We start from the raw sequence: 22,560 nt of genomic DNA on the forward strand, positions 1-22,560 counted from the left end.
TGGCGCCGCCTCGGAATGGGCATACACTTTGCCCCAGCCGCAGCCTTCATAATGCCCCATCTCACCTCTTGCTGGACACTTTCTCATTCTGTGCCAAGTCGCCACACACATTAACGATGGCCAATACCTCGTATCGCACCGCGGCAACCCATTCAAAATTTTCCTTCAATGATGTAACATGCCAGGCCCGGCAGGTTACTGGCGGCTTGTGTGCCCCCCATTGTAGTCTCCACCCGTCCTCGCATGAAAACCCTATTGTTTAAAGCTAGGCTTGCCTCGAAACAATAAACTGAATGCTTTAGATAGCGCAAATCTCATCGGCGTTAAACGGTCAATAATGGGTTTACCCGATTGCTATTCACCCGTAGCATAATAGCTTTGACGACCAGCTTTCTTATCCTCTTTCATTGTTGCTGATGTTTCATTTCTCATTCCACTTCCGTCCAAGCGAGGCAATTAACATCACCCGCCTTGACAACCACCTTCTTGTTCCTTTCGTCCATCCCAGGGACAAAAAATCCAAGCCGTTATCAAGAATATGACCTCATTGCAACGAGGCAAATTTTCGAGAAACTGCTTCTAATATTAGCAAACGGTTCTCGACCTGAAAGCAGTTGCATAAGTTTACATTGCAAGCCAAAAGCCAGCAAGTTTATTCCCATTCGGCAACCTGTATCCTCTTTCTGATGACAAACTCCGTCACAGGTGGTGCACCATTTTCACTCTCCGCTCCCGTTGGTTCCGGCGTCGAGGAATTGGCCCCTTTACGGAATTCCACCATCGAGATGTGATCTCCATCAAAGCCAATCCATGGTCCATGCAAGGGGTCACGGAGATACGGGTGAGTGTAGTCTGTGAACTGCTCCCTCTCCTCATCCACGGTGGAAACCTTCCGACGATGTCTGATTGCGCCTGCGCTATACGAAATTGAGTAATCTCCATCCAACAAAGCGGAATTCTCTGTCGGCAGCAAGACGCCATCTGATGATGGTGTGGGGTATCCTGTCATCAGCTCTGGCTCGGGCATCTGCAAAGGAGGGGGCTTTCTGGCTGTAAGACTGTCGCTGCTGATATTGAAACCACCATCGTAGGCTAGATTGTGGGAAGATCCAGCAGCAACCAGCAGGGAATCGTCATCAAACTCTTTATCAAAGTTGTACGGACTTTGAATCGCTCTCAAAGCGATGAAGTCATGCAATGGCACGTAGAACTTCTCGAAATTCCACCAAACCAATAAAGTAACAATGAACAAAGGAGTACAAAGAACGGAAAGTAAGATGGCTCCCTCTAAGGCTAACGTACCGCACATGAATAGTTGAAAGATCAATAGCCCGAGCATCAAGCGTCTGAATATCATGGGCCAGACCTTGCCGGTTGAGTGAGGAGGATGAACAAAGCTGTAGATAAGCTGGTATTTGTAAACAAAGTGACCCATTAGGAAGTAAACAAGACCACAGGCAACGATTTTGGTTGAGACAACTGAATAAATAAGAATTATGATGAAGATTAGGATATGTTGAGGGAGTTGAATGCCAAAATCAAAGACAGGTGGTGTGAAATAGTAGAATCGGTAATCCCTTGGGGTCTTGAGAAGCATATTTCTGAGTAAAAAAAGCTTCCCAACAATATTCAAAATAAGGAAGTCCCCAATTTGGAGAAGACGTACCGGGAACATGGCTAGACCTTGCAAAAGAATCAAGTCTGCGTAAAACAAGGAAAGCTTCTTTAGGGAACTTGCCAATTGTGATGCAAACTTGGTGGTGTCTCCGATGGAGGTGAAGTAATCCCACAATGTTCCTGTAATAGTGAACACCAAGAACAAGATGAAGAACACAAAGAAGAAGTTCTTCAGAAGACCCGAAAGCTCCACCTCACTTGACGATGAGTACCCTTGAAGCTGGGAAAGATAGTTGTAAAAATATGGGATGAGAACGGTGATGACCGAGAACAACATAGGTGGCAAGATACCAGTGACGAAGGTACTGAGCCATTTTGACTCGGCGATCTTGTGGCCTAGGGTTGGCCAAACCTTCGTGATGGTCTTCACGTCAATCAAGGTCGACAAGGATGTCACCAAGAAGAAAATAACCGAGTAACTGAGGATGATAAAAAAGGTGACCATGTACGATTTGAAAGCCTTCTCGTAGCGGGTAAGCTTCAAGTTCCTCCATTCGATATCCTTGGCTGCCGGCGCCATGGATACCATGAGCTTATACACCCTGGGGTCAAGAACAGTCTGTGCGGCCATCTGAGCCGAGGCCACAGAGTCCATGGTGATGAAAGCGGAAGGCATGATCGAAAACTCTCCATCTTCAACGGGCATGGTCGAGGTTCTCGGGTCGTACTTGTTCTGCAAGCTTAAGATCTTCTTGTCCACAGCAATGAGTTTCACCGCAAGACCATCAATCTTCTTGCGAAGGTGTGATTTCTTCGTGGAGGTGGCAATGGGGAGCTCAGGTGCGTGTTCTGGGATTACTCGGGGTGTCCTTGTCTGGTTGTAGAGGTCCACCTTCAAGCCGTAGTATTGAGAGTAGAGTTTCTCTAGGCTCGAAATTAGCTCGTGGCGCTCGTCAAAGAGCTTTTCAAGCGGCATCCAGTCGTAAATGAGCTTGACGTCCACCACATGGCCGATGCCCAAATCCTCAATGAAGTGTTTGAGGAGAACAGGGTCGTTTTGGCGGATCAATTTCTTGGGGATTCCGTCAAGCTTGATGGTGCGATCCGTGATGGAGTCCTGCGACGCAAGGTACTTCTGGCGGGTCTTGATCACGGCCGCTGTAAAGTCGAAAAGCTTGAAATACACGATAGCCGAAAACACCCATGTGAAGAGTGGGTACACCCAGAGGTACTTTGGAAAATCGTCGTCCATGTGTGGCCCGGCATCCTTGTATTCAAAAATGGAGATATTGTCACGGTCGTAGTTCCCCGTGAAGATGTAGCGGGTCGGACTAAGCACCAAAACGCCCCAGAGCGCTAGAAGCAGAAAGATGTAGATGCCCATTTTGAAGAAAGTAAGCACCACATAGGCATCGAGCCCCAGGCATTCAAGCACCTCCTTCTCTGTGATGGACCACACGGAGAAAACCCACCTAAAGAGGTCATGGGGCAAGGACCGGTCCCGGATCAGGTTCTTTCGTAGGGTCCTGACCGCATACATGTGAGGCCATTTGCGGCGCAAAAAGCAGAATAGCAAAAACATCGAGGACCCAATGGCCAACGAAAGCACAAGCTGGGTTTTGAAAACCCGCAGCTGGCTCGGACCGTATATGTTATTGCCGTCGTCAGGCATGGTTGTTTAGCTATTGCGGTTGTAGAATTGATTTGATGTAGGCGAGCATCAACCAGTGCAGGAGGTTGCTGCACGAGGTCTATCTTAGCTGTCAAATGTGTGGAAGGGAAAAAGTGGGATTTGAAGGTTTTAATTGAAGAACAGTTTTCAAGAACGGTTATCTAGAACGGTTTTCATGTGATATTTGATTTGTTGATGTTGACGGTAGACGGGTGGCTTGGGTTAAGCGAGAATGTGGTGCAGATCAACTGGATGTAAGCCGCTCAACGGTTGAGGGGAAGGAACCGGGTGATTTCTAAAGCAGATAAAGGAGGAAAGTAAATTTTAGAATTCCTGATTGGCTAACTTAGTTATGTGATATTTGGTTCGATTGTGGTGGTTGCAAAAACTGGTGAGCATGTGGAGACCGGAGTCCAGGCTTATCATGGAGTACAAAGTCGAAGTGGTGATCAATGAAGCTAGAAGTCTCTTGTCATAGCATGACGTGCTACATTCACACAATTGATCATCTAGGTGGAGCTATTTTGGTACGTGCTTTTTCTATATTCCATGTGGTTTTGCACCCAAGGTTACTACAAGATTGGTCCAACAATTCAAGGATGAGCACTTTTTCAAAAAATTACAGCTCTTAAAGAATTTAAAACGCAAAAATTTTTGCAAAAAATAGGACTTGGCAGATGATAACGGAAAGGATGGTGTCTGAATACTCAGGTATTGAGCATTTGATCCATAGAGCATAAGTGATGGATGGTTGAGTATTCCTCAACGTCTGCTGCCCAAAATCGCATCCAAATTTCATAGGTCACAAAAGTGGGCTAGGCTAAACGAGGTACGATGCTCGGTGACGATTAGTCTGGCTGCTTCATGTCCAATCTGACATCCGTGATCCGACTAAATCGCAACGCATGCCACCGACGGATTGATTCTTCCAGGAATAAACGTGCACTAAAACAGAAACAGCACTCGGCACTCGAAAATCCCAGAAAAGCCAAACTTTCGGCAGTGCAAATCTGAAAAGGTTAAAGCGCCGCTTCACGTATCACCCGCATTTCGCAGCCAAGTAGACTAGCGAGTCCACGATCAGCCCACCCAAACCTTAACAAAAGATACTTTTTCATGTTTGTTTTATTAGATGTATGTTGTCGTTAAGCTTCGTCAATTCGTCGAGTCGTCAATTTTGAAAAAGTCGTCAATTCTTGGCCCTCAGGCGGTGGCACAGACACCGGGAGGTGGCGGCAGTGGAGCGCAGGCTCCTAGGCGAAATAGTGCTTTTGTGCGAGTCGCTCGAACTGCTTTCCTTGGAGGGAGTCTTCTTCAAGTCGTTCTTCGAGGGCTTCTCCAAAACCTTCTTGGGAGCCTTTTTCAATTCCTTTTTCTTCAGTTCTTCATGCTCCAATTCCTTCTTCTTCAACTCTCTTTTCTTGCTTCTTCCTTCACGTTTGTGCTCGGTCGCTCTTGTTCTTTCCGCATGGCGCCAGGCCGCATACACCCTGCGCTGGGCCTGAGCAGCGAAAACGGCCCGCTGCGAATGGCCCACCTGCTGCTGCTGGAGGTGCTTCTTTTCGGCAACTTTCCGGTCCAAATTGCCCTGAACGTGCTCGAAAGCGGCCGCACGTGCCCGGAAAACAAGCTCTTCAAGCAGCCGCTCCGCCTCCATCTTGCGGAGCTTTTTGTGCTGTTTTTTGAGCTCTCTGGCGGTTCTTCTCTCGAGGCGGCGGTAGGCCCAATCTTCGCGGACAGAGGCGGTAAAATGGGTAAAACGGGCGCGCCAGCGGGCCACAAAACCTGGCGCCAGAGGTGCCGGTTTGGCTGCGAAAGAGGCCGATGGGACGGCCAGGGAGGCTTCAAAAAATGGAATTGAGCTTGCGGCGGCGGTGTTTTGGCCAGAAAGGGGAAGGTTCTGGCCGGAAGGGAAGTAGCCGGGGAAGGCGAGTGCAAAGCTGATGCTTCAGTGGGGCCGTTTGTGTTTGTGGCATCTGCAATCTCCACGCTGGTCTGGGGAAGAGACTCAGCGGAGAAGCCACAAGCCGGTGGAGCAAAGAAGACTTGGGAGTTGCAGCTTTGTGAGTTGCAGCTTTCGGGTTTTGGATGGGTAGTTTCTGAAAACTCGACTGGCTGCTCCAGGAGAGCATCCCAGTGGTGGGAAAAGGTCTCTCTGGGTTGCACCTGGGAACGGCTCCCACAGTACACCATGTAGGCGATTTCCTTGACGAGCTCCAGAAGCTGGCATTTTGGGTCTTTTTCAATGGCTCTAAGGTACGCCTCGTGAAGGGCCATTTCTCTGTTTCCTTCGCAAAGGCGGCTCACCTCTGCTATCTGGTCACAAGCCCATCTGGGCACTGGTTCCAGGGCAGCGTGGGCGATTTCTCTGGGGAGTTTTGGGGTTCGGTTTTGCGGCGAGGTCTAAAAACCACCAGGTTTGAACCGTTAGCTGGGGAAGTTTTGGGGAAGTTGGTGGAGGCGGCCTCTTGCTTGTGTTTCTGAGCTTCGTTGATGGCTTCAGAGGTGGACTGGGTGGTGGTCTTGGCGTGGACGCGCTTGGTCATTTCGAGTCTGAGTGTGCTGAACATTGTGCTGTTGAAAACCGGAAAAAATAAGTAGTTGAGGAAAAAACGATGGGTCTGGGGTTGTGCCAGGTTATATAGCACCGTTTTGCAACCGGTGCCGGGTGCAGGAAAAACCTGTCAAACCTCTACGTCTGGGGCAAGTCGAGGTACGCCAATTTCCATGGTCACGCATGGATTCCAGGGAAAGTGGAGCACGAAAGGGGACAGTCACCAAAAAATAATCACTCATCATCAAATGCTCGACTTTGGGTGTATTTTATCACTATTCGCCCTGAAACACTAGGACACCCCAACTGCGGCTTCTCGTAAGCCACACTCCGGTGCGTCATACTAAACATCTTCCTCAACTTTCTCTCCATCTTTCTTCCCCAACATGGTCAAGCTTTCCGCTGCTGCATTCACAGAAACTAACCCTGACGTTTCCAAAGCGTTGTTCAACGCCACCGCCTCAATTGACGAGGCCAAGCTCCAGAAAAACGAAATCCTCATCACCGCTTTGGCACTTCCCATCAATCCATCAGACATCCTCCAGGTCCAGGGCTCCTACAAAACGCCAATTTTGAAGCAGAAGCTCGGAAACGAGGACGACGAGCCTGAGGTGGCCGTTGGAGGAAATGAAGGATTGTTCAGGGTCACCGCAGTCGGGTCTTCTGATTTGGGCTACTCCGAGGGCGACTGGGTCATTCTCAAGTTGACGAGTTTCGGCACTTGGCGCTCCCATGCCATTGTCAGGGTCACTGACGACAACAAGGATCCTTTGATTGTGGTTCTGGGCGACCACGGCTCGATTCCGATCGGCGACGCTGCCACAATTCTGACAAACCCTTCCACAGCGTACCAATTGATCCACAACTACATCAAGGACTGGAACGCCGGCGAGTGGATTGTCACCAATGCAGGCAATTCCTTTGTTAGCAAGTACTTGTTCCAGCTTGCCAAACACTACAAGCTCAACACGTTGGCTATCATCAGAAAGAAGCTGGAGGAGCAGTTCAAGGACACTGTGGAGGAGCTTTTGGACTTGGGAGCTACCAAGGTGATTTCTGACACAGAATTCACGGAAGAGTCGTTTGTTGCTGAGAAGCTCCCTAAAATTGTCCGAGACGCTCCCGTCAGACTTGCCTTGGACTCTTTGGGTGGACCAACTACTCCAAACTTAGTGGCTTCCCTTTCGCCCAACAACTACTTTGTCAACTACGGCGGACTCGCTGGAGGCCTCGTTTCCTTTGACCCTCGGATCCAATTGGCCAAGAACGTCACTTTGAAGAGCTACTGGTTGACCAGAAATACCAGGGAGAATCCGCAGACCAAGGTAGACACAGTCAAGGCGTTGATCGAATTGTTCAAGCAGGGTGTTTTCAAACCTGTTTATTACAACAAGGTGCCCTTTAAGTCCGGCGATAATCTCCGTGATCTCTTCGTCAAGGCAATCCAAGACTCGTCAAACGGTAAGCAGGTTGTGACCTTTGAGGAGCACTATCCTTGAGCATGTACCTTATTGTCACAATACCAACAATGTGTTGCAAGGTGTTGCCTGTAGCTGGTGATTTTCCCATTTTCTTGAAAAGCAGCTCCATTGTTAGGCCCAGAAACATTCTGCAAAATAGACGGGATTGTTGCAGATAACGTTTGTCCGTTGAGGTACATTATTTCGCAGCCATTTCTTATCTTTACGGGAGAGCATTACGATTTCCGGCCCAGCGAGATTTTTGCACATTTTTGAAAATGAAAGATGATTGTCAGACGAATTTCAAGAATGACGTATCGAACTTCGCCAGCCCAGTTGCTCTTTTTCACCTCGAAGATGAGAGGCAAATATTGATATTCATACAATTTTTTTCAATCTCGTGCTTTTCTACCTACGGGAAAATAAAACTACAAAAGGCTAAGCACCCCTCGTCACCCGACAAATATGTTCATATACCATCTCGGTCAGAAACCATAATCGTATCTCCATACAAAGCCTACCGTGACTCTGAGTTTCGCGAGGATCAAGTCAATTCATGTCTCACTCTACCTCCACAAAAACCCAACCCTAATTGGCAAGTCCAAGAGAAACTCATCATACAAAATTCAAATCTCTACAAACACAGCCCCTCCACTTTTTTCCCAAATAATAAAAATCACCCCCACCTGATCCAACCTCTCACATAGTTAAGGATTCGGCCCGCGCGCTCTGTACACAGCAGAAAAAAAATCACCGAAAATCACCTCCACCTATCCCTCCACCTATCCCTCCTCCTCCAAATCATGGCCGATATATACGTGGTTGTACACCTAGAGACCACGTGGGACGTTGCGCTGCTGACTCCGCAAACCCACAGCCCTGCAGAGCTCCGTAGTCTCCTGTGGTGCGTGGTGGATGCCGATCTGTTGGAGCAGCTGAAGCCTGAGTGTCTTCATGTGGGAGACAACGACAAGAACGCTTTGACGTTCAAAGACGCTATCGGGGCGTTTGACAAGAGCGTCTCGGAGGCGGTGGCCCAGAAGGATTTCTCCTTCATCACTACAGACATACACAACTTGCGGGTATCGTTACCTAGAGAAGCTCGAGACAGACAGGTGGTGTTGCCAGTGTACTTGCAGCATCCGCGAGTGTTTGATCTTTTTAATGAATACTCCAAGTGGCAGCTGACGCACCCTGAGGCGTTGAGCTACCCCTCCTCATACCTCAGCAACTTGGTCACGGCCTTGTCTGTGGATGTGCCTGAAGACTGGGCATCTGACGAATCTGACGTTCCTTTGGTTGACATACACGCCCGTGTGTTGGCCCAACTAGCTCGCAAATCTCTTCCTGTGGAAGAGCATCCGACGGTCCTCACCAAGCCATATGACACTGCCCACGACGCCAAGGTCTTCTTGGCTGAACGCTCCAAGATCTTGTACTTGTCAAACTTGCCCTCAGACACAACGCAGTCAGAGTTGGAGTCGTGGTTCACGCAGTTTGGTGGACGTCCTATTGCATTCTGGACTTTGAAGAACGCCGACGGCGAGACCAAGTCTCAGAACAAGTCTAAGGGTATTTGTGGTTTTGCTGTTTTTGCCAAGCACGAGGAAGCAGCTCAGTCGCTCTTCATGAATGGTCGCGTGCTCAACGACAGGGTCGTCGAGGTGCAAGCATCATCCACTCGTGTCTTGGACAAAGCAGCTGACTTGTTGACGCCGTTCCCACTGTCAAAGAACCGCCCTCGTCCCGGCGACTGGACTTGTCCCTCGTGCGGCTTCTCCAATTTCCAGAGAAGAATCGCTTGTTTCCGCTGTCTGTTCCCTGCCACAAGCGCTGTGGCGATCCAGGAGCAGATGTTCCTGGGTGCTCTTGACTCTTCAAACGGAAACTCTCAGCAGAGACGTCTCAAGCATGACGATAAAGTTGCCCCACAAGCTTACGGCAACTACACTGACTACTACCCGGGCTCCCAGATGAAGTCCAGTGGCTACAACTACAATTTCAACCACGGCCACATGGGCATGAACAACAACGGCGTTCCTGGAAGCTCAGGTGGCAACAACGGAGGCCACCGTATGCATTATGGCAATAGCGTGCCTTTCCGTGCTGGCGACTGGAAGTGCACGAACGAAAATTGCCAATATCACAACTTCGCCAAAAACCTGTGTTGCTTGAAGTGTGGCAGAGCCAAGCCAGCATCGGTCAACTCAGGTCACAACCATCATAATAATCATCATGCGGGCCATAACAACAACCACGGCCACGCCAACAACCACAGTCATGGTCATCACCACGGTCACCACAATAATAATCACAGTAATCACGGTAACCAGGGCGGCCACAACAACCATAATGCTGCTGCCGCTGCTGCCGCTGCCGCTGCTGCAGGTTCAATCCACTCTGTCAACACCACCGCTGCTGCTATTGCTGCTGCTACTGCTAGCGGACAGCCTTTGAACCTCAGCAATAACTTCTTGGGTCTTCAGCAACCTCAGGCTCACCAGACAAGACATGGACAGGGTCTGCACGGCTCTCAGTCCTCTTCGTCTTCTCCAATTCAGAATGGTGGACTTTATTCTAACATTGCCCAATTACAGCAACTTCAGTTCCCTCAGAAGCTGGGTCAGCAGAACCTCCAGAGTCAGGATCACCTCGGACAGGGCGCAGCTCACTTGCCACAACATTTGGCATTTTTGCAAAGCCAATCTGCTTCACCTCAAATGCAAGGTCAGCAGCGCCAAAAGTCGAGTCTGTCTGGAAGCTCTCCTGGGCTTCAAGGCTCTGGCTACCCATACAAGGGTCAGCAGCACCCTGAGGAAGGGTTGCTTAACAATTCGGGAATCAACTTACTCGGGAATCAGATCAAATCATTGAGCCTTAATGACCAATGAGCGGAAAACACGGCTTTTTAATTTTTATACTTTTTATACTTGGAAGGAATATGGAGGTGTTCAATGAATGTCCTACTGGTTTTTTTACCTTGTTTGACTTATGTGCTTTGCACTTGTTTTATTGATGGGATGAGCTATTTTCATCCATCGGGGCTAGAGAGAGAGATACGAACGGTTTGAAGAAAAGGATAGATAGCTGTACATATCTTATAAGCTATTGGGTGCAAAAAAAACGCCTAACTGTAGTGTGGAAAACCTCGATTTTCCGGCATACGGTGCAGAACACGTACCCTGTCCGAAATACATCTGGAGTCTAAACAGAAAAGAATAGGATACAAGACTTGCAAAAATGGCCGATAAATACTCCATTATTTTGCCTACTTACAACGAGAAGAAAAACTTGCCCATTCTCGTGTACCTTTTGGACAAAACCTTCAGAGAGGAAGGTATCAACTGGGAAGTTGTGATTGTCGATGATAACTCTCCAGATGGAACCCAAAAGGTTGCCGAAAAATTGATCGACATCTTTGGCCCTGAGCACATCCAGTTGAGAGCAAGAGCTGGCAAATTGGGTTTGGGCACTGCTTACGTTCATGGTTTGCAATACGTTACTGGTAACTTCGTCATTATCATGGACGCTGATTTCTCCCACCACCCAGAGGCTATTCCAAAGTTCATTGCCAAGCAGAAGGAAGACGACTACGACATTGTCACCGGTACTCGTTACGCTGGCGACGGTGGTGTTTTCGGTTGGGACTTGAAGAGAAAGTTGGTGTCTAGAGGTGCCAACTTCCTTGCCTCTACTGTTTTGAGACCAAACGTTTCTGACTTGACCGGCTCGTTCAGATTGTACAAGAAGGATGTTTTGGCCAAGGTCATCGACGAGACAAAGTCTAAGGGTTACGTTTTCCAGATGGAGATGATGGTGAGAGCCAAGGCCCTCGGTTTCAATGTAGGCGAGGTTCCTATTAACTTCGTTGACAGATTGTACGGTGAGTCCAAGTTGGGAGGTGACGAGATCGTTCAGTACTTGAAGGGTGTGTGGTCTTTGTTTGTGAGTGTATAGACTATCTTCTGAAGCTACAGAAGCTGCCAAAGGTAAAGACCATCTTGCCTGAACCGGCTTGCATTTTAATATCAATAAATCGAGATACAGAGCACTGGAGTAGCTATCGCTTCGAGTTTTGTGTGAGCGTAGATCGTCTACATTGTTCAAGTTTCTCCGAATCCAATCTTAGTCTGTTGATATCCTTTCAAATTTATTTTCTCGGCTGGGAATGATGAGATTCTTTACTTTCATTTACCTTCGATTTTTCATACTTTCTGATATTTTCTTTATTATACACAATTTTGCCCTTCTTCGAATCCTTCCCTTGAACTTTGCGAATTTAGCTCCACTCTCTGCTATTGCCACAGTAGATGAGAAAAGTCTTAAGTTTAAAAATCAGACACTTCATGAATTGCAAAATGATTGAGCAATTTTCAATAATTGGAAATCAAGAAATACTCACAACCCACATAATAATAAAAATGACGCCCATGTTCTTTATCTCTTGTAGATTTCGAAATCCGGATTTACACCCATGCACCAGAGCTAATACACACTTATCAAGACGCTCACCAACACATCCACAGCCAAAATGCCCAAGGATGTTTATTTAAGAAAAATTTTAGGATCAGAGAGGCTACAGCGTATCAAGTCTTCCAAGATTGTCATGGTTGGTGCCGGTGGAATTGGCTGTGAGCTTCTCAAGGACTTGCTCTTATCAGGTTTTGGAGAAATTCACATCGTTGACTTGGATACCATCACGCTATCGAATTTGAATCGTCAGTTCCTCTTTCGCCAAAAAGATATCGATAAGCTGAAGTCACTTACAATTGCCCAAGCTGTTCAGAGCTTCAACTTTTTCAACTCCAATTTAGTCCCACACCACGGAAATGTGATGGACACCAACTTATTTCCACTTTCTTGGTGGTCACAGTTCGACTACATCTACAACGCGTTAGACAACCTAGAAGCACGTAGATACGTTAACAGGTTGGCCCTTTTTCTTCGCAAGCCGCTTATGGAATCAGGAACTACTGGTTTCGAGGGTCAGATTCAACCAATTTACCCATACAGCACCGAGTGTTTTGAATGTCAGCCAAAGGCTACTCCCCAGACATTCCCAGTCTGTACCATCAGGTCAACTCCATCTCAGCCAGTTCACTGCATTGTATGGGCCAAGGAGTTCCTCTTCACTCAACTCTTTGATGAGACCCTGGAGAAAGAGGTTAATCAAGCTGAATTGAGCAAGGAAACAGATGATCCGGAGGAGATTGAGAGAATCCTTCTGCAAGCTAATGAGCTATCAGCTCTCAAGAAGTTGGTCTCCGACGACGACTTCCCTACAAAGCTTGTGAAGAAGATATACAAAGACGACGTCGAAAAGTCACTCAGACTAGAGAGTCTTTGGAAAAACAGGGTTCCGCCCAATCCTCTCGATTTCGACAAAGTATACAAGAAGGACCTCGACGAACTCTTGAGCAACCCAGAAAACACAAAGCTCTTGATAGACGACACCCACGACTGGTCGGTGTTGCAAAACATTTATGTTCTTTTCAAGTCCACCGAGGCTCTTCAAAAGAGGGTAAAGTCAGGCAAGCAGACTATCATTACCTTCGACAAGGATGACGAAGACACACTTAATTTTGTCGCTGCCGCAGCCAATTTGAGATCGCATGTGTTCCATATACCGTTGAAGACCAAATTCGACATCAAACAAATAGCCGGAAACATCATTCCCGCAATTGCCACGACCAATGCCATAATAAGTGGCTTCTCGAACTTGGGCTCTTTGCTGTATTTCAACAGTGATTTCGTTGCAAAAGATACAAAGAGTGTGTTCATTTCCATTAAGCCAAACAAACGAATTACGTCAGCCGCTGTCGAGGGACCTAACCCCAAGTGTGCCAGTTCTGGAATCACAAAGGCAATAATACGACTTACGAAGAACGACTTCAAGAAGACACTTGCAGAGTTAGTGAAACAAGTCAGCACAAAATACGGCTATTCAGGTGATATTTCTGTCATTTTGGGCAAGTCGAGATTGATTTACGATTTTGATTTCGATGACAATGCAGAGAAACAGCTTCAAGACATTCAAGGCTTTGCAACAGACGAGGTGCTCTTATTCCAAGATGAAGAGGAAGAACTAGAGAACCTCGAGCTCTACATTCAAGAAGTACAAGATAATGGTGGAAACGCGCTTCCCGATGTCCAGCTCAGAGCCAAGGTGAAATTTGACGAGGAGCCAGATTCGCCCAGTGACGAAGAAATGGAAACAACCACGGTTGTTCTAGATGACGAGCCACCATCGAAGAAGAGAAAGACCAACGGGTCGGTCGAGGACACGCTGATCATACTATAGAAGTCCTCCTCAATTGCAATTAATAGAATAAGACAGCACATTGAAATCATTGCGGCTGCAAAACCGCGAAAAAGTACAAAGATCGTATCTCGGTGTACGGTGAAGCTCGGGCAACCTCAAACTCGGTTTGCAGGGGCCAGATCGGCACCCGTGCACCACTAACTGAATGCGTGAGGTCAGACATGGCAAGGTATAAATTCTCTAGCCACACAACTCACCACAGTTCTTTCACATAAATCCAATTCTCAATGTCCTGGAACGCTTATACAGACAGTCTCAAGTCAACCGGCAAGATCGACAAGGCCGCTCTTTACTCGGCTGCTGGTGACTCTCTCTGGGCCGAATCCGGAGGATTCCAAATTGCTCCTCAAGAGATTCAGGCCATTGCCGGTGCATACTCTGATCCCCTGAACTTGCAGGCCCACGGTTTGCACATTGAGGGCCAGAAGTACTTTTTGTTGAGAGCCGACGACAGATCCGTGTACGGTAAGCTCGACGACACCGGAATTGTTGCCGTCAAGACCAAGCAGGCCATTGTGGTAGCCCACTACCCATCCGGCGTGCAGCCCCAGGAGGCCACTGCTGTTGTGGAGAAGTTGGCTGACTACTTGATTGGCGTTGGCTACTAGATTTATAGGATAATTGACATAAGCCAGTGGCAGATACGAATCTGGGGAATGTAGGTGAAGGGATGTAGGTGAAGGGATGTAGCCATGGGATGTGTATTAGGTTTTGAGAGACATTCAAATATCGCCATGGAAATGCAATTGTAATGGTATTAGTTTGATTTGGGCTGATCTCGTTGCAATATTCAAGGTGTTTGTGCGACTTGGCTGCAATAAGAATTGTGGGCTGTCCTGAGCTCACCTCGGTCCAGGAGTAGAGGAATTGAGCACTTGTTAGTTGTATTCTAATCGGAATACTATCGATGAAGGTATTAAAAAGTTCAAGCACACAGTTAAAATTTCTTACTTTAAAAGGTAACCGCCGTCTTATGGCTAATCTGTCAAGCCGACTACCGACACTGAGCTCACTGCAGATTTATAGGTGCCACGTTTGAAGACTACTAACCTGAATGTTCATCAGAACTTGAAAAAACAACTCGCTTATTATGTTCAAAATATTTCAGCGCTCCCACCAGCCTATTAAGAGACCTTACAGCAGAAGTCGAAAAGACTTTCGCAGCCATTTTTGGCCAACTAGCTTCCTGTCCTGCCGGTGCGCTCACAGAACATTTTTTAGCACTTACGTGCCGTGCTCAATTGAAAACTAGCTGATTCTCATTGGCCAGAACATTTCGCATCTTAGTGTACTCAAGCTTTGGTTCAGCTAATTACTCCATAACTCGACAATCACATCATGTTCAGGGCCTCAGCTCGTGCTGCCAGAATAAACTTTAGGAGATTCAACTCCTCGGGCCACCACGATGCCCCAGCTCCATCGCAAAACGAAATCGACGTTACAAAAGTGTTTGGCGTTGCTCTTTTGGCAGGCGTCTCCCTCTTCTTCTACAGATCTTCCAAGGAGCCCGTCATCAAGACCCCCTTGTACAACCAAGTGGAGGAGCGTGTGCAAATGAGAAACGAAGCTTACGCCAGAAAGTACAAGACCTCTTTCATCAAGTCTTTCATCAGAGACAAGGGCGGTATCGGCCTGAAGCAGCACAGAAGAGAAGTCATTGGCGCTGTTCCAACCACCGCCATCCCTACACATTCTCCATACGGCAATCAGTTTGGTGCTGGTATCAAGACCGCTGATTTGGGCCCAAGAAAGGAGAGAATCAAGTACTACGCCCCATTGGAAAACTAATCACTTGGTATGCATACATTCCATGCTTTGGCATTGATACACATCAGATATTGGGAGGCTGCGGCCTGGATGGGAGAAGGGTCAGATTTGTTCCGTCCGTCGTCGCCATCTCGTAGACGAGGACCCGCTCATTTATTTCACTCGTGGCGATCAGACTGCTGAACGAGGTAGTTATAGTTTGCAACGAACGATTTTGCATCGAGTTATCACGATAAAAGGCATTTTGCTTTATTGGTTAACGAAAATATAAGAAAAAACAGACATTCAGGAGAATCCGATGATTATTCGTAGCACCAACTCTTTCTATTCGCTAGACTTTCTTATGGGCTCTTTGGGCTCTTACAAGGGTGGCGCCCTACTAGAAAACTTAATGAAAATGAGCCTTCAACTGCTGATGGCTTCATATCCCTGCTTCGAGTTGATAGCTCCAGTCAATTAAAAAATCATAAAATTTTCTTCTCTCGAAACGTCGAAACAAAAGTTTACCTTCAAAGCGGTCTTCAATTATGTATTCCATCATTCCAGGTACTAAAAAGTCTAGTCTTCCTACACGTTCGAGCTTGTGGCAGAGCTTTTCAAAAATGATGAACATTCAAATGTAAACAATCGATCAGAGCTTGAAGAACCATGCTAGGGGCACTACCAGGCTCATCTAGCATTCTAGAGTGCCCGCTTTAACTATGAAGTAATGGCAGCTGCGACCACCGTCAAAGATTGAACTTTTCAAAATTCAGACAGCTATTATGCAGGACAGTTAGTGGCCTTACTTGACAGACTGTTTCTCGCTGACAACAAAGGTTCCGGTCCTATAGTGTAGTGGTATCACCTCGGATTCTGATTCCGGTAACCTGGGTTCGAACCCCAGTGGGACCTTTATTTTTGCGAAATATACCCTTCAAGAGAAGATGCTTGGAATAAAAATTATCCCTGTTCCGAAATTTTTTTCCCTGCCTTGAATTCTGATGCTTTTGTTTCTCGCCACGGAGATTGCGAGCATGAAAAGTGTCAAGCTGTCAATCAAGATAACCGCGCGAACTAAACTCAAGTAATTACATCCTCAATTGCATCAAAAATGGCTAAAATCGAGTGGAACGTTATCGTGTTTGATAAGCCCGGTGTGGACAGAACACCAGTGAGGGCTGAGCACGTTCAAGGCATTCCAGCAACAGTTAACGACGGAATTGTCACTTCTGTGGGTGCCATCTACAAGGACGTTGAAAAGACACAATTCGCTGGAAGCACTTTCCACTTGTATGCCGAGTCCAAAGAGGAAATCATTGAATTCTTGAAGAAAGACGTTTACTACAAAAGCGGCATTTGGGACTTGGACAGCGTGATCGCCAACCCAGTAGGCATTGCGGCTAGAATCGGCAAGGCCATGCCAGGCGTGAAGATTTGAGTTCTCGGAGTAAAGAATTTTAACGTTTGTGTAGATAATACAAAGCGGTGTTCAGACATTGACGTATAGGAAGAAGTCAGGTTCGGCGATTCACGGAGTCAGTTGAATAATTGGAGTCAATAGGGTAACTCAACGTGCCACTATAATACCGACCGATCCGCACATAAACCCGAATATTAAATTTATAACGGTCTACGTGGTCTCAAACGGCCTGAGGCGAAGTGGGGATTACCACTTAGGGGTCATACACTGCCTCGACCTTGTCTCAGCCTTTGTCATGATTTTCATGGCAGCACGGAACGGCACATTTCTCGGAGCCGTAGGTTTTTCGATGTCCGCATTATCATAAAAATCGGGCAGGGCGCTTTCGGAACTCACTCAGGTTCCGGGTCCGGAAAGACCAAAAAAAAGTGAGCTTCCGATATCTAGGTCCCTTACATACGGCTCAGCCGTGTGGTATCGAAAAAACCAGCACCATCGGTGCCCACAAGTAGAAGAACTACGGAAGTTTATCGGAGATACATCCAAAACGTCCGGAATAGGATGCCAAAAGAAAAAGAAGTTTAAAAACCTGAAAATAATGCAAAACTCGCTTAGCATGATCCCCGTTTCTAGTGCTTTGCTCGTGCGCATGGCCTGCCGGCCGGATCGCAATGTAATTCTCTAGCCGATCCGGCTGTGGAGAAACATATAAAAACCAGGTGATAAGTCGAAGGAAAAAAACATCTCAATCTTTTCTTTAATTCGTTTTCAATGCTGGATACAGAACGACCCAGCCTTGAGCAGTACGAAGGCTTCACCGATGAAGTCGCCAGGGATATCAAAATGTTAGCCCGCACGGCTACCAACCACTCCGGAACCGGAGAGCTGGTGAACCATTCGTTGACAAAAGCACTCAGCCAGCTCCTGGTACCGGGTGTGAACCCAATGGATCAGACGCTGGACCCCCGCTTGGATCCCAATTCTGACGATTTTGACTCAAAGTTTTGGGTCAAGAATATGCATCTGTTGGCCTGTTCGGACCCAGATTACTATAAACCAGCCTCCTTAGGAGTTGTCTACAAGGGGCTTCGTGCTTACGGTCAGGCTGCTGATGCAGACTATCAGTCTAACTTTGGTAATGCAGTTTACAAGAATGTTTCTCAGTTCATTCAAAACTGGTCAGGCTCTTATCGCGAGAAGACCAGGTTCGACATCTTGAAACCCATGGATGGTATCATAGAGCCAGGATCTGTCACGGTGGTTTTGGGAAGACCGGGTGCTGGTTGTTCTACCTTCTTGAAGACCATTGCTTCTCAAACCCATGGTTTCCACATTGATAATAACTCAGTCATTCTGTACGATGGACTCACGCCCAACGAGATCAAAAAGCATTTCAGAGGTGACGTTATTTACTGTGCCGAGACCGAATCTCATTTCCCTCAAATGACAGTCCAACAGACACTAGAGTTTGCTGCCAAAATGAGGACACCAAAAAACAGACCCGAAGGAATCTCGAGGACGGACTATGCTAAGCACATGTCTGAGGTTGCCATGGCTACCTACGGTTTATCGCATACAAGAAACACAAAAGTTGGAAACGAGTACATCAGAGGTGTTTCTGGTGGTGAGCGGAAGAGAGTTTCCATCGCCGAAGTTCATTTGTCTCGGGCATGCCTACAATGTTGGGATAACTCTACCCGTGGATTGGACTCTGCCACTGCTTTGGAATTTGTTAGAGCTTTGAAGACTTCTGCCACAGTGACCAAAACGACGCCTTTGATTGCCATCTATCAGTGTTCGCAAGATGCTTACGACTTGTTCGATAACGTCATTCTCTTGTATGAGGGATATCAAATCTACAATGGCTCAGCTCGTGAAGCTAAAGAGTTTTTCACAAATATGGGTTACCACTGTCCTCAGAGGCAAACGACAGCTGACTTTTTGACTTCTCTTACCAACCCTTTAGAGAGAGAAGTCAGAGAAGGCTTCGAGAATAAGGTTCCTAGAACGCCAAAGGAGTTCTATGATTACTGGCAGGCTTCACAGGAGAGATCTAACATCTTGAAAAAAATCGACGACTACTTAGGCTCCCGTGAAATAGAAGACAAGCGCAAGCAATTCAGTGAATCCCACAATGCTCGTCAAGCAAAGAACTCCAGAGCCAAGTCTCCATACACTGTTTCCTTTGGAATGCAAGTGAAATACTTGATGCAGCGAAACTTTAGCCGAACAAAAGGAGATCCATCGATCACACTCTTCAGTGTGATTGGTAACGTCATCATGTCTGTCATTGTCTCCACGATGTTCATTGATTTGAATCCTGACACCGATTCCTTTTACAGAAGAACCGCTGTCTTGTTTTTTGCAGTTCTTCTCAATGCTTTCGGTTCCCTTTTGGAGATTTTCTCGCTCTACGAATCCCGTCCTATTGTTGAGAAACACAAGACTTACGCATTATACCACCCAGCTGCTGATGCGTTTGCATCCATTATAACAGAGCTCCCACCCAAGCTCATCCAATGCATTTGCTTCAACTTAATTCTTTACTTCACAGTGCATTTGCGGAAAAGTGCTGGGCACTTCTTCTTCTACTTGTTGATCAATTTTTCATGTACCCTTGCAATGTCACATCTTTTCAGATGCATTGGTGCTGCCACAAAATCCTTGTCATCAGCAATGACTCCCGCTTCGTTATTGTTGACAGCCATGACTATCTTTACCGGCTTTGTTATTCCACCACAAGACATGCACGGCTGGTGCAGATGGATTAATTACATTGATGTGGTCGCCTATGCTTTCGAAGCTTTAATTGCCAATGAATTCCACGGAAGAGACTTCCCTTGTTCTCTTTATGTTCCTACTGGACCAGGTTACCCTTCGCTGGGAGACAGTGTGATTTGTCTGGAAAGGGGTGCCAATGCTGGAGAGGACTTTGTCAACGGCGATGAGTTTATCAGACTTTCATTTGAATACGAAAATGCCAACAAATGGAGAAACTGGGGTATCGTTATGGCATTTGCTATTTTCTTCTTCTGTGTCTACATTTATCTTGTTGAAATCAACAAGGGAGCGATGCAAAATGGTGAAATTCTCGTATTCCAGGAGTCTGCTTTACGCAAGAGGAGAAAGCAGTTGAAGGAAAATAATGACTTGGAGTCAGCTACTCTTGAGGAAAAGCTTAAAGGTGAAGATCTTTTTGAGGATGACGATGACTCGGATATCAGTGACAAGAAGCTTCCAAATACATCCGATATCTTTCATTGGAGAAACCTTACCTACCAGGTCAAAATCAAGTCGGAGCATAGAGTCATCTTGAATGGCGTCGACGGATGGGTCAAACCAGGCCAAGTGACAGCTTTAATGGGAGCATCTGGTGCAGGTAAAACGACCTTGTTGAATGCTTTATCAGAAAGATTGACTTCAGGTGATGTCACAGACGGCAAGCGTATGGTTAATGGGCGTGAATTGGACTCTGCATTCCAAAGATCGATAGGTTACGTTCAGCAACAGGACCTCCATCTCCAGACTTCTACTGTTCGTGAGGCATTAAAATTTTCTGCTTACTTGAGACAGCCATCAAGTGTATCAAAGGCCGAAAAAGATGAGTACGTGGAGTACATCATTAGACTTTTGGAAATGACGAAGTATGCGGATGCCGTCGTGGGAGTGCCTGGTGAAGGTTTGAACGTCGAGCAGCGTAAGAGATTGACTATCGCTGTCGAGTTAGTTGCAAAGCCCAGATTATTGGTGTTCTTGGACGAACCAACATCTGGTTTGGACTCCCAGACTGCTTGGTCCATTTGCAAATTGATCAGGAAGTTGGCTGACCATGGACAGGCTATTTTGTGTACGATTCACCAGCCTTCAGCGATCTTGATGAAAGAATTCGACCGCTTGCTTTTCTTGCAGAAGGGTGGAGAGACTGTCTACTTCGGTGATTTGGGAGAAAACTGTCAAACTATGATCGACTACTTCGAAGGTGAAGGAGCACCTAAATGTCCACCTCACGCCAACCCAGCTGAGTGGATGTTGGAAGTTATTGGTGCTGCACCAGGCTCCCATGCTGATAGAAATTACCATGAGGTCTGGCGTCAGTCCAAAGCTTATCAAGAAGTGATTGATGAGCTTGATGATATGGACAGGGAGCTTCCCAAGAGACCAGTGTCGGAGGACCCTGAGAAGTACAAAAAGTACGCGAGAGGTTTATGGGCTCAATACCAGCTGGTTGTGAGGAGAGTTTTCCAGCAGTATTGGAGAACACCATCGTATACCTACTCAAAAGTGTTGCTTTCCATTCTCGCATCTATCTTCAACGGTTTCACATTTTTCAAAGCTGACAAATCCCAACAAGGTCTTCAGAACCAGATGTTCTCGGTTTTTATGTTCATGGTGGTATTCAACACTTTAATCCAGCAATACCTCCCTCACTTTGTGGCTCAAAGAGACCTTTACGAGGTAAGAGAACGTCCTTCCAGAACATACTCATGGATCACTTTCATTTTGGCACTTGTTACTGCGGAGATTCCATGGAACATCCTCTGTGGTACTTTGGCTTTCTTCGTTTGGTACTACCCGATTGGCTTCTACAATAATGCTACTCCTACTGATACAGTGAATGAGCGTGGAGCTACAATGTGGTTCGCAATTGTCTTGTTTTACATTTACACATCCACTATGGGCCAGCTTTGTATTTCCTTCTCGGAATTGGCAAACAACGCTGCTAATTTGGCAAGTTTGTTATTCAGTATGAGTTTGATGTTCTGCGGTGTTTTGTCTTCCAAGGAAGACATGCCACGGTTCTGGATCTTCATGTATCGGTGCAGTCCATTCACATACTTTGTTTCAACAGTTCTTTCAGTTGGTTTGGCGAATTCCGATGTGACATGCTCCGATGTTGAGTTGTTGAGATTCCCACCAGAAGAGGGAACATGCGGCGAGTACATGGCGAATTACATGCTGTTTGCTGGAGGATACTTGGTCGACGAAAATGCTACTGATCAATGTGAATTTTGTACTGTGAGCTCGACTAATGTGTTCTTGGAGTCGATCGGCTCCGAATACAACCACCGCTGGAGAGACTTGGGCATCTTCATTGCTTACATTTTCATCAATATCATCGGAACCTTGTTCTTCTATTGGCTCGCCAGGGTACCAAAGAGATCCCGTGAAAAGCGTCAATAAGACAAAAGGTGAAATATTTTATTCATTAAATGCAAATTGTATCGTAAACTAACTGTAACATGTCGAGAAACTGAATTTTATGATTGCCATGCGATCCAGTCGCAAACTTGATGGTATTAGGGGTTCTTCGAAACTTTCAGTAGTTTGGTGTTGTAGAAATGAGTTCCGTATACATGGTTTCTGAATAATGACTGAGTTTTGGTCGATGCCTTCTTCAGCAGACCACTAGAAAACCGAGTTGCTATGAAATCAGCCGCAACAATAAAGACAGGGCCTATGGCCAAAATGGTTCCGTTCGAGAGTCCTCTCATAATTTGAGGTAAAAAGGTGAAAGCGGAATCAGATAAACTCTAGGAGTGAAGTATCTAATATATGATACTCATTCGATAAGCAAGACAGTCATGCAATATAACAAAATGGAATCCTCGAAATGAAGCAGGAAAAGAAGCCTTGTTTTCGTGATCTTCGTAAATAAAGGAAGAGTGTGTTTGAGATGATAGTTTTTGAGATTTTCCGTCTCACTTTTGCTCATTGCTCCTATTGTTCGTCATACAACCTCTGCAGTCATACCTAAGGTGATTTCCA

General features: G+C 46.6%; 9 protein-coding genes and 1 non-coding gene across 10 annotated transcripts; 8 read left to right on the forward strand and 2 right to left on the reverse strand. All coding sequences in view use genetic code 12, as the record gives it.

Annotated features, from left to right (window-relative positions):
• Positions 1-652: 652 nt before the first annotated feature.
• On the reverse strand, positions 653-3,289 carry CXQ87_002370 (uncharacterized protein; the record flags this gene model as incomplete). Its single annotated transcript, XM_025480883.1, has 1 exon — positions 653-3,289. One exon carries the CDS (start codon positions 3,287-3,289, stop codon positions 653-655), a length of 2,637 nt encoding a protein of 878 aa, XP_025335183.1.
• Positions 3,290-4,492: 1,203 nt separating this feature from the next.
• Positions 4,493-5,859, reverse strand: CXQ87_002371 (uncharacterized protein; the record flags this gene model as incomplete). Its single annotated transcript, XM_025480884.1, has 4 exons — positions 4,493-4,542; positions 4,580-4,994; positions 5,279-5,655; positions 5,715-5,859. 4 exons carry the CDS (start codon positions 5,857-5,859, stop codon positions 4,493-4,495), a joined length of 987 nt encoding a protein of 328 aa, XP_025335184.1.
• A 370-nt stretch (positions 5,860-6,229) lies between these two features.
• MRF1 (Mrf1p) lies at positions 6,230-7,342 on the forward strand (the record flags this gene model as incomplete). Its single annotated transcript, XM_025480885.1, has 1 exon — positions 6,230-7,342. One exon carries the CDS (start codon positions 6,230-6,232, stop codon positions 7,340-7,342), a length of 1,113 nt encoding a protein of 370 aa, XP_025335185.1.
• Positions 7,343-8,106: 764 nt separating this feature from the next.
• Positions 8,107-10,194, forward strand: NRP1 (Nrp1p; the record flags this gene model as incomplete). Its single annotated transcript, XM_025480886.1, has 1 exon — positions 8,107-10,194. One exon carries the CDS (start codon positions 8,107-8,109, stop codon positions 10,192-10,194), a length of 2,088 nt encoding a protein of 695 aa, XP_025335186.1.
• A 349-nt stretch (positions 10,195-10,543) lies between these two features.
• DPM1 (dolichyl-phosphate beta-D-mannosyltransferase) lies at positions 10,544-11,260 on the forward strand (the record flags this gene model as incomplete). Its single annotated transcript, XM_025480887.1, has 1 exon — positions 10,544-11,260. The coding sequence occupies one exon, from the start codon at positions 10,544-10,546 to the stop codon at positions 11,258-11,260; it is 717 nt and encodes a 238-aa protein (XP_025335187.1).
• A 574-nt stretch (positions 11,261-11,834) lies between these two features.
• On the forward strand, positions 11,835-13,604 carry UBA2 (E1 ubiquitin-activating protein; the record flags this gene model as incomplete). The annotated part of the gene is made up of 1 exon (XM_025480888.1): positions 11,835-13,604. The coding sequence occupies one exon, from the start codon at positions 11,835-11,837 to the stop codon at positions 13,602-13,604; it is 1,770 nt and encodes a 589-aa protein (XP_025335188.1).
• Positions 13,605-13,852: 248 nt separating this feature from the next.
• Positions 13,853-14,233, forward strand: PFY1 (profilin; the record flags this gene model as incomplete). The annotated part of the gene is made up of 1 exon (XM_025480889.1): positions 13,853-14,233. One exon carries the CDS (start codon positions 13,853-13,855, stop codon positions 14,231-14,233), a length of 381 nt encoding a protein of 126 aa, XP_025335189.1.
• A 730-nt stretch (positions 14,234-14,963) lies between these two features.
• Positions 14,964-15,413, forward strand: CXQ87_002377 (uncharacterized protein; the record flags this gene model as incomplete). Its single annotated transcript, XM_025480890.1, has 1 exon — positions 14,964-15,413. The coding sequence occupies one exon, from the start codon at positions 14,964-14,966 to the stop codon at positions 15,411-15,413; it is 450 nt and encodes a 149-aa protein (XP_025335190.1).
• Positions 15,414-16,215: 802 nt separating this feature from the next.
• CXQ87_002378 lies at positions 16,216-16,286 on the forward strand. The gene has a single exon. It is a non-coding gene; the product is annotated as a tRNA-Gln (tRNA).
• A 199-nt stretch (positions 16,287-16,485) lies between these two features.
• CDR4 (Cdr4p) lies at positions 16,486-21,975 on the forward strand (the record flags this gene model as incomplete). The annotated part of the gene is made up of 2 exons (XM_025480891.1): positions 16,486-16,800; positions 17,596-21,975. The coding sequence occupies 2 exons, from the start codon at positions 16,486-16,488 to the stop codon at positions 21,973-21,975; spliced, it is 4,695 nt and encodes a 1,564-aa protein (XP_025335191.1).
• Between the last annotated feature and the right edge of the window lie 585 nt (positions 21,976-22,560).

This window comes from Candidozyma duobushaemuli, assembly GCF_002926085.2.
Source record: "Candidozyma duobushaemuli strain B09383 chromosome Unknown B_B09383, whole genome shotgun sequence".
Lineage (NCBI taxonomy): Eukaryota > Fungi > Ascomycota > Pichiomycetes > Serinales > Metschnikowiaceae > Candidozyma > Candidozyma duobushaemuli.